Below are 15,564 nucleotides of genomic sequence, written 5' to 3'. Positions count from 1 at the left end.
CTTCATTTCTTTTTTTTTCTTTTTTTTTCTTTTCAGGAAAAGAAACGGAACAAGTTCAATAATTGTCCAGTCTGACATCTTACTGGTATCTTAAGGAATATTACAAATACTTATTCTGAATTGAGAAAATGACTGCAAATGTAGAAGAAAGTACAGGTTGTTGGGAAAGAATACCTGTCAAAAGGTGGAACATCCAGTAGTTAATTTGAAGTATAAATATACCTGTTATGGTGCGACTCTGGAGTGGAGTTAACTCTGTAGCACACGGGTAGCTCCCCAAGGAGGAAGAAAAAAAAAAAAAGGCGCTTTCTGGTTTTTTGTTTTTTGTTTTTTTTTTTTTTTTTTTAAATTATGGAAATCTTTTGGAAGACGTGGACATGGATTTTGAGCCTAGTCATGGTTACATCAGAACTTCATGGTGACAACAGGCTTTCGTATAGTTCTCAAGGTAGGGGTTAACCTCTAGTTGATAAGAAGCATCTATTTTTCCATTGCATGTGGGTAGTATTTTCTAAACCATGTTTATATAATTCATGAGATCATATGGTCTGTGCTCTTAGGTTTATCATGATTTGTTGTCATGGAAGTTTATACACAGCAAATCCGATTAAATATTTATATTTAATTTCTTTCTGTCTACTTTTAACTGTAGGAAAGCCTTGCAAATTAAATCCAGTAAAATGTTGTACTTGATTATAGTTTAAGGACTTACCATAATACTAACATGTTCTTAAACTAGAAAATTAGGATCTAATCTTACAGTGATCCATTAACATCTGTAAGTTTTTAATGAAATGAAGAGCTGTTTACATGTTTTTAGGTTAGAATTTAGCCCTGAATATTTAGGTATTTTGGGTAAATGGGAAAAGATATTTAGTTAAGAACTTGTGTATTTCCAGTGACATCAAATTAATAGCAAGCTGAACACATTTTCTTGACTTGGGGAAAAAAAAAATTTAGTAAAATGCTACATGCTGTATTTAAAAGAATGACAAAAGATTATTTTTATTTGTGAGTATGATAAGATTTAGCCAAGTATGGTTTATGCTTATAATACTACTTGTTATTTCCTGTTGTATTTTCTTCTCTTCTATGCCCACTCCTTGGACTGTCTTACCTTGTGGTTACAAAGAGGAATTCCTGTCTTACCTTGAACATTACCAACTAACAGTCCCAATAAGGGTTGATCAAAATGGAGCCTTCCTCAGCTTTACTGTGAAAAGTGCTAAACCCTCAAGAAGGAGGAGGAGTACAGACCCTTATGACCAAGAACTGGCAGCATCTAAATTATTTTTTAAACTTTCTGCCTATGGCAAGCACTTTCATTTAAACCTGACTCTCAACACAGATTTGGTGTCCAGACATTTTACCGTAGAGTACTGGGGGAAAGATGGACCACAATGGAAGCACGATTTCTTAGACCACTGTTACTACACAGGATATTTGCAAGACCAGCACAGTACAACTAAAGTGGCCTTAAGCAACTGCAATGGTCTGGTAAGTGCACATTACATGTTCTATATAATAGTGGTTTTGTCCCTTTCAAATTACAGAAGAACAGCTTACTTAATTGGCGTATTTTTCAGTTTTCTGAGTCCCTGCGGGAAACATGCAGACAGAAGGGTGCAGAAATCCCCTAAAACCTGATCTGGGTCCCGGGGAAAAGTAGCCATCAGTTTTCAAGCTGAATTTTAAGTACTAAGACCCAATTCTTTAGTCCTTTCACAGGCAACTTTTTCAGTGTTTACAGTGTCTGCACTAGGGCTGTGAGATTTGGTCTGTGCTGGGATCCTTACAGGTTATGAAAGTGTTACAAGATCAAAGGGTGGGAAGGAGGAAATAGTGGATCCTTTAGAATGCCGTATCTCTCCACAGATACATTGAACCGAACACTTGCTTGTTGTCTTTGAGAATCTGGGTTTAGAAACTTTTGAGTAAATAACAGAGAAGAGGAATTGCTCATGGTAGAAGTTGTCATTGCTATAAATTCAAAGAGTGAAGAAGAAAGTAGATCCTTTGCAAGTACCAGCATCAGAAAGTAATTATTTACTTTTTTTAGAAATACTTTGTTTACAAATTGTAAACAGTTGCATTTAAAACTAGGTTTGGAAATTCTCATCTCTTCTTATTCTTCTTTTTCTGTTGATCTCTTGATCATGGCATCTTGCATGGGATAAAGCTTCTTTTGTTCCCAGCAGAAATCAGAAAACAAACACAAGATACTTTAAAACCAGACTATTGGGTAACAAAATACTAAAATAGAAGAGCATGACTAGGAAATAGTAAATCAAGAGCCAGTAATTTCTCTAGTAAAAATGAATGTATGTATAACAGTTACTCTTTCTGTTTTAATTCTATTAGGACAGTGGTCAATCTTCTTATTAGGAATAGGCACATCTAACTAGTTGCTAAGGAAAAAAAAAGATTACATAAACTTGCTAGACTAATTCCTGTTTATCCTTGAAAAGGCTATTGAGTAGTGCATCTTGGGATGTTATTTACAAATAAAAGCCAGCTGCTTCAGACCTAGATGGGTTGTGTTACATCCAGCTACTTGTGGTATCCCTGATGCACTCCAAATTAATGTTTTGAGTACTCTTCAGGAAAAAGAATTTAATGAGGATTTCCAGGGCTAAGCGAACACTTTCTGAGAAGCGTAGTTAAAATGATGTTCCATTGAATGTGGTATGAGAGCTTGATTAATGCAGATACGTAGTGGATAGGTCTATATTTAGTACAATTTCTCTTTGGTTTTGCAGTTCCCATATAATAAACTCTTTTTGTCACAGTTATTTAAGCTCTTAAACTAATAGACTCAGCCATTTTGCTTTTGAGTTCTTTTCAGCTGAACACGGTATGGAGACCAAATCCCCACTTTCAGGATTTGCTTCTTACGTACATGCATGCAGCATCTTTTAATCTCCAGAGTTTCTGCCAGCTGAGGCACAGAGCGGTTGGGTCCCTTGTAGCCTGCAGTCATGCACCTGCCCATGGTGCTCTGCTTTCAGTTCCTCTCTGACCCTGGCCAGGGAGTGAGCCAAGAATACCGGCAGAGGGGTGCAATGGTAGGCTCGACTTGGTGTCCTCCGCTACCATACAGAAACACCTCTGTCATCCAGTGTTGGCAGGGCCGTCTAGATACTGAGTATGGGAGTTACCGCTCCATTCAGATAAATCCATTGCAGAGTTATTTTTAAATGGTGATTCCCACTGACAAATATTTTGTTATACAGCTGCTGGTTAGAACATGTTTAATAAAGCAATTGGCAGTAAATATTGAAGACAATACTTGTTTTAGAATTAATGATAGTTCAGAATATGTTGTGCTTAAGGCATTTGTTGTAATTTCCAGACTGATTGTTGGTCTGCAAGAAACCGCCAGTCGCATTCTGTATAGTCCTTGATTAACATCTGTCTCAAAGCCTCATTTTAAGTTTAAAACATGAAGTAATGTTTAACAGTGAGTGTTGCTCACAAGCACAATTTAAGCATTCCATTTATTTCTGTTCTGTTAGGCTTCAGGATTGCCACATGAGTCAGGTTTCTTCCCCTTAGTCAATGTTTTGTGTTAGCTCTGTTAACAGAGGGTGGTTGGGTGAGACCATGATCTAATTAACGTAAATAGTATGACTTTGAAGAATACTTGTATCTGAGATGAGTTGTAGTGCAAGGAGGGCTTTCTCTCAATGGAATTATAATTAGAGTGATGAGCAGTCATTTCACTTCACTGTCTTTGTTTTCTGCTTCAGCCTCTCCCTCTATATTTCTCATTACCAAGTGCCCTAGAATTACAGGCTGCTACTTACTGAAGTTTCATTCCAGCAATTTCCATCTGCTGGGCCCTGATTATGCTATAAATTGTCTGAAGTTCTGAGGAAAGCTCTGTAATCCAGTGAGCAGTCATGTGAGGAAATTGAAGGTCTTGTCCGGCAGGCTTGCTGGCTTCCAAACTCATATTTAGTGTATGTTACATTTGTGGATGGATTGCAGGTTTGGCCTTCTTATGAAAGAGCCTGCGATAAGCAGCATTTTAGGGCCTTTGGATGTTGGGTGCAAGGCAACAAGCCTGAGGCATTGCTGAAGCTGAGTATCTCATCCTGAAGGAAAGAAGAAACTGTGTTAGACTGGCTGAAGAGAGAACTTCAACTCCAGGGAAAGTAGTTTGTCTAATTCTAAGGGTACCAGGTCTTAAAGAAGAATAGCTTTAGAGCTCATAGTAGTGGAATAGACCAGAAAGCAAACCTTTTGCATTCTGACCCACCTCTGTCCTCTGCCTAGTGTCAAAGCTCTTAACTGAGTGCTTAAAAAAGTTTTCCACAATAGCGGCTATGCTCATTTTGAGCTAGAAGTCCAGTGTTGGGAAGTAGTTTAAAATGTGCAGAAAGCGATTATTACTAGGAAGGTGTATGAGAAGTTAAATCACATTTTGAGGTTACTATGATTCCAAGGTTAATGGAAAAAGCTAGATATTTCCATGGTGTGTGAAATTTCATGCACTAAGTAACATTCGTGCTGGGTAGCACAGACGTCTATCCAAGCAGAAATGATAAAGAAAGCACAGTTAAGTAGGATGTGGCTAAAAGCATGACCTTGCTTGGTTAAAGGCGGAATTACTTTGCTGGAAGACTTCACATTTGTTTCATGTTTTCCTAAATAAATTACTCATAGTCTTCTTAAATTAGCATATTTGAGAGCTCATTCTGTCATAAAGAAGTAATAGAATCATAGAACATCAGGTTGGAAGGGACCTCAAGGATCATCTGGTCCAACTTCATCTCCTTTCATAGATTATAAATTGCATATAGTATGGCATTTTTGAATCATATGTACAATAATTTATGAAGATTAGAAATTATATTGAAATTTCTAATCTTTGTAAAGATTTAGTGTTCTGGATCAGGGTTTTTGGAGCACTTTTTGGTAGTAGTATGTATTTGCAGTGTAGATGTAGTATTCAGAAAATTATATATAAACTATCCCTGTCTTAATTTGAGGTGCCTCATTAGATTCTATGATTACTGTCTCAGGCCAGGTAATATATTTTTTTTTCCCCGTCTTCAAGAACACAGTAACCTAATGCAATCTTTTTCCTCAGCTGGCAGCGTATAGCCAGCTGTAGACATACTGAACAACATTGACATGTTTTCAGATGTTTCCATTACTACTACTTTATAGTAAAAATGGGTAAAGCATAAAGCCTAGAAATGTTTGAGGCATGGAGAGATTGTAAAGCAGTAGTACTGTGTGGAAAAGACACACATATACTTGTCCTTCATAATGCAGTTAGCTTCTGCGACTGATGGACATCCCCCATCTGAAGGAAGTTAAGGCCCCATCTGGACAGCCTAACAGAAAAAGATTCCTTTTCACAAATTCAGGGGAACTCCATGTGGATTCACAGATTTGCCTAAGCATGTCAAACTGCTGGATCCAGACCTTATATATGTTAGCAGGACTTGGCAGACTATAGTGGGATTGGATAACACAGGACCTCAAACAATCTGTTTTAGATAATAATCTTGGGAATGTTACTTGTAGTAACTTACTTCGGGCATTCAGCTTGTTTCTTAAATTCACAGTATTTTGTAAAAACCTTTTTCTGGTCATTCTTCTGTTTTAATGGTATTTCTTATGTTTTGGAGCAGAAGTTTAATTTACAAACTGTCCAAAAACAATAATAAAACTAAAAAAGAAAAATATCCTTTTAATGCTCTAAAAGGGCATTATTTCAGTCATCTTTTTCAACTGAAATTGTGTTCTACTCTAGTAGATTATAAGCCAAAAATGGTGTTTAGAATGTTGGTTTGGATATAATAGCGTAATTCCCACTATTAATCAGGCATTGCTGAATGCATGTACAATTGAAGTATCTGTAGCCACATGTATTTTCTAACTTTGTAGTTAGAGTAAATGGTGGTTGTCACTGACTTTCTGTGTACAGAATTGAGAGTGCTTCTTAAAAATCAGTCACTGCAATTTAACAAGACCACTTGCATCAGGTTAATACTGGGAGAACAGTTTTGTTTGCAAGCAAAATGGTACATTTGGTATATGTATACCATTTTAAACGTGGTTTATGTGAAGGGCATATGTGTAGCAAGTTCATTTCCAATGTTTATCAAATTACCTGGCTAGCTGCAGCAACCGACTGCATTCATGTTCTGAATACCTGGTGATAGGTGTAAAATAAAATTTATTTGCAGTTCTCAGCTAAATGTTATTAAAATCTCAAATCACCATAGTGCTTGGGCAGATGAAATCAGATGTCAACTAGGCATAGGGAAAATTGGTGATACTATCCTAACCTTTTTCACTGCCCATACCTGAAGGGAGGATCATAGTTTGCAGACATTAATAATAGGTTTTTTGCGTATTTGCTCTTGCAAATGCGCAATTTGTATGGAAGGTTAATGCTGCAATTAAGTGTCATTTATGGCACCCAAACTGACTCCCACTAAGGTTGTTGCGCTGCTTAAAGCTATCAGTTTCAGCTTCTGGTATAAATCTCTCATACTTAGACTTGTTGACCTTGCTGGACTTCAATACAGGCATGAAGGATGTATGCCTCAGAGTAATCAGATTTAGGTTCAGACCTGCTCTGTTGCAGAGACAGAGCCACAGGTTGGATGGTACCTTTGTCCTCTCAGGCTTGTCATTAACCAGACAGCCTGATGGCGTTGGCCAGGACCACTCTGAGGGACTCTTCTCCTGTGGGAGCATAACAGCAGAGCTTATAATGGCTCAGGATTCGCTTGAACCCAGATGTCTGACATCCCAACTGGATGCAGTCCAGACTTTTAGGGTTCTTTCTGCACATCTGGCAAACCCAGTTACAATTTGGTTTATATTTTAAATACTGTTTAAGCAACAGTGTACTAGTAAATGATTTTCTAGTAAAATCTAGGACTTTAAGTAACAAAAAGACATTGTGAGAGGAATTTGATACCAACATCTTCCAGATTAAATAGACACTGATGTTACCTTCTTGAGAAAATAATTGAGTTCATAATGAAAAATGCCACTGAAGAGGAGCAATTACTGTTACAGTCACTGTACATAGTCTATACAAGGAATATGTAATTGAAAGCTGCAGTGTGTTCGTATGTATATTTTTGAAACTGGTAAGGGGGTTATATTTGGAAAACACCGTTCTTTCTGATGTGTTATACAGGATTTTTTTCTTAAGTTCTATGTTGTTACTGGAACCTGGTTATTCCTGAAGTAAAGAACAGGAGGCATTTGATGTGCAAAACAGCAGCAGGTCTGAGAGCTTTGACCAGAAGTACATTGGCAAGCCCTGATCTTAGAAGCAACTTTAGGATATTTAGAGCAGATAATGGAACAGGTAGTCTCATGGCTGATCACAGAAGTGTCGTTGGAGGGAAAAAGATAAGCCCTTCAAAAAAAGGTTCATGCAGAGTACTTTACAGATCAAAGGTGTGGTAGAAATTTGTGATTCATCAAATCAGAATATGAATGCAGAAGTCCCTGCTTCCGCTCTCCTATCTCATGAGTAGCTCTTGCAGTGTAGAAAATTCGTACATTCAGAATTTTCTAGATATGGGTACCAGAATTTTTTATTTAGCAAATATGGGGGTAGAAGTCTGTCAGTGCTTATTCCACAGTATTTCTATATCCACAAGGATGCCCACTGGATTTTCTGCTGAAGTTCTGTTTTAATTGCTGAAGTTTGAGGAAATTGCATAGTTGGCCTGAAATCTCCTCTTTCTTCCATAAACCACTTCCTGTTTGGAAGAGTCTGAGTTCACAAATGTGGAAGTTATGAGAATAGAGTATCTACTATTCTGCACTGCAGTATGAGAGGAAAAAAATGTTCATTTATTATGGAGAATGAGGTCTAGTGCACAGTTTGCAACAACTTGGATTTGCCAGATTTGTGGCAACACTTTTTAAGGAATAAATGCTTTGTAGACAGTGTAACCCAGGTTAATATTAATAAATTTGATTTTAATAACTAGCTCTGTTTAGGAATGAAACATCTGGATGTAAAATGCTGAATCCCTGAATATATGTTGTAAAATTAATCCTTGGTGCTGTTTTCCTTTGATGTATTATGTGGCTTTAAGCATTGACCAGTGTGGCATGATAGGGGGAAATTGGTCTTGCCATTTGAGCAAGACCATTTTTGGCTTGGCATTTTAATGGATATGAATCATGTAGTTTTGGAACATCTCTGAAGAAATTATTTGTCATTTACCAAGAATATCCCTTGCTTTTTTACCACATCCACCAAAAATGATTGGAAAGAACTCCAGAAGCAGGGCAATTACATTTTTATGCTTATTGTGTTGCTTATAGGTCCTTACTTTTGTTCCTACTAAAATGAGTGGAGAAGAGCTGGCTTATGCATTGATTTCTGTGTTGGCTTATAGTAGTGGATTTCTTCAGAAACAGATGATTGTCAAATGTTTTTTAAAGTTAAGCTTTCAGTAGGAGTTGTATACTGTCTTTTTCAAGTGTTTATTTTCTTATTTTCTTCTTTAAGCATGGAGTGATTGCTACAGAAGATGAAGAGTATTTTATTGAGCCTTTAAGGAATATAACAGAAGATTCTGGTAACTTTAATTATGAGAACGGTCATCCTCATGTTATATACAAAAAATCTACCATGCACCAGCAACATCTCTATGATCACAGCCATTGTGGAGTCTCAGGTAAATGAATATTAGCATCATTCCTGTTAAAAAATTATAACTTAAGATGTATTTTAAAATTTTGTTTGGTTTACATGTAAGACACAGCAGAGAATGTAGCAATGAGAATCCTCCTCTTGGGTGATGCAGTGTGCCCTGCTGAAAAGTGAGTTTGGTTTTGTTTTTTTTTTTTCCAGATTCAGATCTAGAGTAGAGTGTCTTTCAAAAACTGAGACATTCGAGGAAGCCTTGTTTTATGCCTGTGTTGTGTATTGTGGTAGTGACGAGCACAGGCTTCCTCAAAATGTGCTATAAATACACTTTGTTCCCCAACTGGAAAGCGTAATTGGTTGACTATGTATTACAGCTCAATGTTCAGTACGTGTTCTATCTCATTTGAGAAAACTGGACATGCAATAAATGTGTTAGTATTACGATTACGATACATTGGAACTTTTCTTTTTGTGGGGGCTTACGGTGTTTTGATACTGGCTTTTGGTTCACTGGGTTAATATTATTCCATAACTGTCAGGTACTCATTTTACAGGTGCTTTATAAGAAGGATTATGAAGTTTTGATTGAGAAATGTTCACCTTGTAAAGCAGTTTTAACTTCCCCAAATAGACTTTTCATGTACTCTTTGACACAGTTTTCTCTTGCCTAAAGTGAAGCTGAATGCTAATTTCCTGAAGGCAGCATGGGGTAAATCTGAAAAGTTATTTTAGAACATTAAAATAATGCATTTTTAAATAATAGAAAAATGTTCTAATCTTGTCATTTATTTATATCTCAAAAATAGCTTGTTCTTAAAAGTTCAGTCCTTGACAGTTTGTATTCCATGAGATTCCATGTACAGGTCAGGCTAACAAATACTAATTTTACAATAACATAGTATCACTGTCCATTTATATAACTTACTTCAGCTTCTTTTGGAGGTTGTAGCCTTTACTAGCACCAGCTGACTAAATTTACAGTACAAATTGTCTACAAAGGCCCATGCTTGGGAGTCAGTTTTTTCCTGAGTGTTCCAGTTAACTGACATTAAATCTGACATTTATAGAATGTCAGATTTTATGTATGTAACTTTTGTTATAGTTTAGAAACATTATTCTATCTTTAGGTTTGATATAAGGAAGAGGTTCTTCACAGTGAGGGTGGTGAGGCACTGGAATAGATTGCCCAAGGAAGTTGTGAATGCTCCAACCCTGGAGGTGTTCAAGGCCAGGCTGGACAGAGCCTTGGGCGACATAGTTTAGTGTGTGGTGTCCCTGCTTATGGCAAGGGGGGGGTGGAACTAGATGATCTTAAGGTCCTTTCCAACCCTAACTGTTCTATGATTCTACGTGCTTCTAATATTGCAGAACTAGTCTAATAATTGCTGCCTGCTAATAAGTTGTAAAGTGAGAGTACTGAAGTATGTTCATCGTATAGGGAAACCTGTCACTTAAGACTCTTGAAATAAATGGAAGGATTATGAAATGTAGGATGATGTAATTTTTAGCATTATTATATCTCTAGAAAAAGAAAGGCTGTTGGCCTCTGTCAGATGTTATCTTCTAGATTAATGCTTAGGAAGTTATTTTACTTCAAGTGAGGATGAAGTGCTGGCAGCTGGTTTGGTCAGGTTGCATTCAGTCATTCTGGTGGTTGTTCTATCTGTTGTACGGCTCATAGGCTGATCAGAGCTATGCCTCTTGTGTGCATTTTTCGTGAAGCATACAGTAATCTTTAGCATTTAGTCCTTTGCCTATTTGATGCTGCTTTTGTTCGTGGAAGCTCCTGTGCATTTCCTGAGGTTTCGTATCTGCCACATCCTGAATTCCTTAATTATTCAAATACTAAAGCACTGCTTTTTCAAGCCTGGGACTACTAACATGCTCGCTCATCCCAGTTTTTCCTTTTCCTGTTGTTTTGTATACTACTTTCACTCCATGAAAATTTCTGAAAAAATTTGCTCTCCCCAAAATGACAATGTTTTGTTTTCCAGATGATGTGTTACTTCAGTGTTCCCCTCATGGGTACCAGAATCTTTTAAACTTGTTTTCTCAGCACTGTTGCAGCTTTATCCCAAAGAGACATTGCATCCAAAGTATCCCTAGAACATCCAGAAAGGAAAATAAAATCTTAATTTTCAGTTTCACAGCTTTCAGACTCTAGGACCAAAACCAGGTTTACAGTAGTCTTGAGGGCATTTGACTGGTTTTGAAAGTTTTAAGCAGTCCAATTTTGTGTTTTAAAATGCAGTCGCAACAAAACTTTAGCTGCCCTCTGGCAGTATATAATTTATTTTTACTTAACTGAGATGAAAGTCTTTAGACAATCAAAACAACTTCAGATTTCCTGCAATAGACATGAAAACCAGGAAAAAAGCTTAGTATTCGTTATAGAAGCCTCAACAAGGCCTTAATACTTGGTATGTTTTTTTAGAATGGATCTTACCTGTTGCAGAAATAGGGTAGTTTTGTTACTAGTATTTTTTCAACTACTAGGTTTATTTTCATTTTTTTATTTTTCTAAAATACGCACCTTTTTAAAGGCAACCCTGTGTCCTCAGAAATTATGAAGCACTGTAACAGTGGGAATGCTGAAGCTTTGTATTCCTGGGTTTGACCTGAACATACATTCTTTGTGGTGTAGTTACTGCTCTTGGAGAATAGTATGCTTCATTGAATTGCATAAAACATTGCTTTTTCATGGAAAGTGCTGTTATTATCTTAACTCATCCTTAATTGAACCTGTTTTAGTAGAGGTAAGGCTGCATCACAGAAATTGCTCACTTGAGCAGTGCAGTTCAGACAATTATAAATGTATCTGTTAGCATTCTCATGTTCATCCCTAACTAGCAAGGATTCCTTGGATATTTTGAAATCCTACTTAGGTAAAACCAGACTAATAATATACTTCTATAAAATTAAGGTTGAGATCTATGTGGGTCTTTGTGGAAAAGGGGTATTTAATATATACAAAAATATCAGTTTTGCAGGGAAAGGTGGGTTCAATTTTGTCCCGAGGACAGGCATTCCCATTCAGAGTAAGTCTGTAGTGTTTGTTTTGGATTTTTAATAATAAAATCTCTTGCATGCAAGAAATATTTTTTCCTATATATTTATGTGAAACAAGTACAAGTATCAACATGTTTGAATTAAAATGAGTATTAAAAATAACTGTAGCAATTATCCCATGTCAGGCCATTTTAAACTTCCCATTATAGTTAATTCATAAGATAAAACATAGCCTGATAGCTTTCTGAAGAGAAAATGATTTGACCTGAAAACTATTAGGCAGGTAAGCATAATTGCCTAATAATTGCAGAGTTGCACAGGAGAGAAAAAGCTTTTTTTGGTGTCTTAGCAACATGTTTAATTCCTTAGTATGTTTTGATACCTTTTATCTTGATCTTGAATTTTTGGTTTCCAGTGTGGGTTTTTTTTCCAAATGTTATAGCTGTTTTGTTTGTAGCCTTAAAATTCTGAAGTGTGCTTGCAGTTAATTATAACTAATCTTTAGTATTAACATAGATGTGCAGAATCAGATCCTTTAAGAGAAGATTGATCATTTAGTGTCCTAAGTCAAGTTAAGGAAATTTGGGAACATCAGAACTCAAAGTTGGTTTTCCATTACATGAAGTATTTTACAGTTAAAAAAAAAATTACTTTTGTTTTATTGCAAGAAATATTTCTTTAGAAGCTTGAAGATTGTAATCTCAGTGCATAATCTCTGAAGTGTTTAATTATTTTGGTTCCTAGAAGACCTGACAAGAAGTGGTAAACCTTGGTGGATGAGTGATGCATCTGCTTTTCCAGCTTCACTTCCAGTCAATGACACGTTAAGTAGTCATAGTCGACAGAAGAGATCAGTAAGCCTTGAACGGTTTGTGGAAACGCTGGTAGTAGCAGACAAAATGATGGTGGGATACCATGGTCGCAAAGATATTGAGCACTACATTTTGAGTGTGATGAATATTGTAAGTTTCATCCCTTTCTGTGTTTATATCAATATGCATGTACTGAAATGATAAAGCAACTGTAGAGTATGTATTGGCATGAGTAATGTTTTAAAATATATACCAGGTTGTAGGAATTAATAGTTAAATATGGCAAATGTTAGCATGGTGGGAAAAATGCAGTACTGTTTCTGTCAATAAGTATACTGTGATCATTTTTAAAGTACTGTCTTCAATTTTAAATTCATATGATTACATTTAGATCACACATGTATATTCTGTTTAAGTCGAAAGTCTTAAGTGATCCTTGTGCTGCATGAATTATGAAACAAGGTATAAACAGTTTTGATTGAAAAGTGTAACCCAGTAAGTTTGCTTTACTGAATGGTCATTATGAAATTACATTGAGTGAGAAAACAGGTTAATTCTTAACTATTTAGGAAAGAAGTAGTGTTTCTTGTCTGACTTTGTGCCTTTTCTTATTTTCTGGAGGTCAGGTTGCCAAACTTTATCGTGATTCCAGTCTAGGAAACGTTGTGAATATTATAGTGACACGTTTAATTGTCCTCACTGAAGATCAGGTAAGAGATGTTCCATTAAGCTTTATATCCCTAAAATAAAATTTACATTGTTGTTTAATACAGATTACATTTAATTATTTCTTGAAATGGCTGCATCTGAGTACAAAATCTATCTTGTAATCTTTCACTACTTTAATCAAGACGGAACAGTTTGGAGGAATATTCCTAATGTATCATCTCAAAGATATCTGTTCTACTTCAGGTGAATATAAATACATTTTTGGGGATGCCGTTTTTTTTTTTTTTTTTTTTTAATTTATTTATTTATTTTTGAATTGACATAATCGTTATTAAAGTTGGAGCAGAAGGAATGACTGTTCAGTAATACACAGCTGAACTTGGGGTCGGATTTTACAGAGATAAAATTTGGCAAGAAGAGTTTATTCCTAGAAACCACTGCTTCTAATTATAGTCCCATTTTAGTTTTCAAAAGGCTTAACAACTGACCTTAGTAATTTGTTTGGAACATTTCTGGTATGCATGTTGTATTGCAGCCAAACTTGGAGATAAACCACCATGCAGACAAGTCCCTCGATAGCTTCTGTAAGTGGCAGAAATCCATTCTCTCTCACCAAAGTGATGGAAACACCATTCCAGAAAATGGGATTGCCCACCATGATAATGCGGTTCTTATTACTAGGTATGGTCATTATAAGTATTGTGTTTATTTTATTCTATTTTATTTCTTGTTCTTAGCATATATACATACATATATATATATATACACATATGGGCTGGTTGTAAAATAATATAATTGGTAGGTAATCTTAAGAGAAGGAAAGCTAATAGATGGGTTGTCGTAACTACATCTTAAGACTATTAAACTATAGATTAAGAGTTGGGAAAGTAAGATCTGCAGATTACTGTCTTCTGCTGCTATTTTAAATTCATAATTGCCAATGCAGAGTATTACAGTAGAACAGATGGATCCTATTGAACATTTTATACTGTCATAATTAAAAATAATTCATAAGGTTATGGAGAACAAAACAGTATGGAATATGTTTTGTTAACCATATGTAATGTTTTTTTGTAAGAATTTCAAACCTTGTAATAGTAGTTACGCCAACTGCTGTAATAGTATTTCTGCTGAAAAACAAGTTCTTGCAGATTCAGGCAATGTGAGAATCTGCTTTGTAGCTGTTTTGATTGATAATGCTTAATTAAGATGAGAACTGACAGTTTTAATAGGTAGTTTCACAGCCTGCATATATCCCCATTTGTCTGCTTCTGTTCCACTGTTACTGTGATCAGTTCAGCAAAGCTTGCACTGTAATCTTGCAATCCTGATATATGTGTTCCTGTTTGTCCTTTGCAGTTGCGGGTAGGCAGCTATACTTTATTAGGAGATCGGTTTCCCCATTGTTTAAGGATACTATGTATTCTTTTCTGGTTTGTTTAAATAGCAGCAGGTGCAGCAGCACATATTTGGATTAGGATCTTTTTAGAATAGTTTCTGCTTTCCAGGACAGTGTGACCTTTTTGTGGAAACATTGTGTTCACTGCAGAAGGTTTTAAATAGTGATTAAAATAATGGATCTTTTCTGGAGTTTTGTGCAAAAGGTGTTAAAAGTGGCTATTTTTTTGGGGGGATGGATGTTTTTTGTTGGTTTTGCTTTGCATAAGGAACAACTTTTTTTTTTGTGAGGAACAAAAAGCTAATCACTCGTATGTATTTTTGCATTCATATTTCAAATATAGTTGTTATATGTGGTCATTAACACTATGTAGTGACAATTAAAATAATTAAATGCCAGAGTGATTTAGACAGCTGTTACAGTCCAAGAATTTTTAGAAAATAATATTTAAGTCCCTAATAGAAATAAATAGAATGAAATTCAAAATAAAATACAGTTCTATTAAAAGATCTTGATTTTTTCAGAAAGGCCTTCATTTATGCTCCATTTTTTTGCATACAGGGAATTCCTTCAGTAGGGCTGCTCACATGTGAAATTAAATGCCTCTTTACTGCTGTGCTACATACACATTAAGCTTTCACTGTTACAATTTAGGCAGTCAGTGAAAAAGTGTAATCCATAGGTGGTATGTTGGTTTGTGGCAGTTGAAGCCCCCCATTATGTATGTGTAAGCTGTGTTGGCAGCACTATATTTTACTGTTACGTCTGAATGGCTTGATGTTTTGTTAGTGTTATTCTGCCACTGCAAAGCACAGTTGTTTATTTTCTTTCACTGTTTTGCTTTAATATGTTTTATTACTGTATATTCTGTACTGCCTTGCCTGTTCTGATGGGATGTTCCCAGCACAGTTATAAACAGTTCTGTGTTCCAGACAAAGGCTTAAGTCAGTGGAACTTTCAGGCCTTAAACTGCAAAAGGAGCAAGTTTTCAGAGAACATGAATAATACCCATTGAAAATTAAGATTTT

The 15,564-nt window shown here is 35.9% G+C and overlaps 1 protein-coding gene across 1 annotated transcript in view; it reads left to right on the top strand.

The window, feature by feature from the left end:
* Positions 1–351: 351 nt before the first annotated feature.
* Positions 352–15,564, top strand: part of LOC104404127 (A disintegrin and metalloproteinase with thrombospondin motifs 6-like) — a gene marked incomplete at its 3' end in the record, with an annotated part of 60,705 nt that continues 45,492 nt past the window's right edge. Inside the window, exons 1-6 of the mRNA XM_010012479.1 lie at positions 352–448; positions 1,133–1,497; positions 8,507–8,675; positions 12,404–12,618; positions 13,095–13,178; positions 13,673–13,818. Of these exons, the coding sequence (XP_010010781.1) occupies positions 352–448; positions 1,133–1,497; positions 8,507–8,675; positions 12,404–12,618; positions 13,095–13,178; positions 13,673–13,818 (1,076 nt within the window). The remainder of the gene's footprint in view (positions 449–1,132; positions 1,498–8,506; positions 8,676–12,403; positions 12,619–13,094; positions 13,179–13,672; positions 13,819–15,564) is intronic.

The sequence above is a fragment of the Nestor notabilis genome, unplaced genomic scaffold (genome assembly GCF_000696875.1).
Source record: "Nestor notabilis isolate BGI_N333 unplaced genomic scaffold, ASM69687v1 scaffold5374, whole genome shotgun sequence".
NCBI lineage: Eukaryota > Metazoa > Chordata > Aves > Psittaciformes > Psittacidae > Nestor > Nestor notabilis.
The sequence above is the reverse complement of the archived record's forward strand: the minus strand, read 5'-3'. Positions and strand labels throughout refer to the sequence as shown.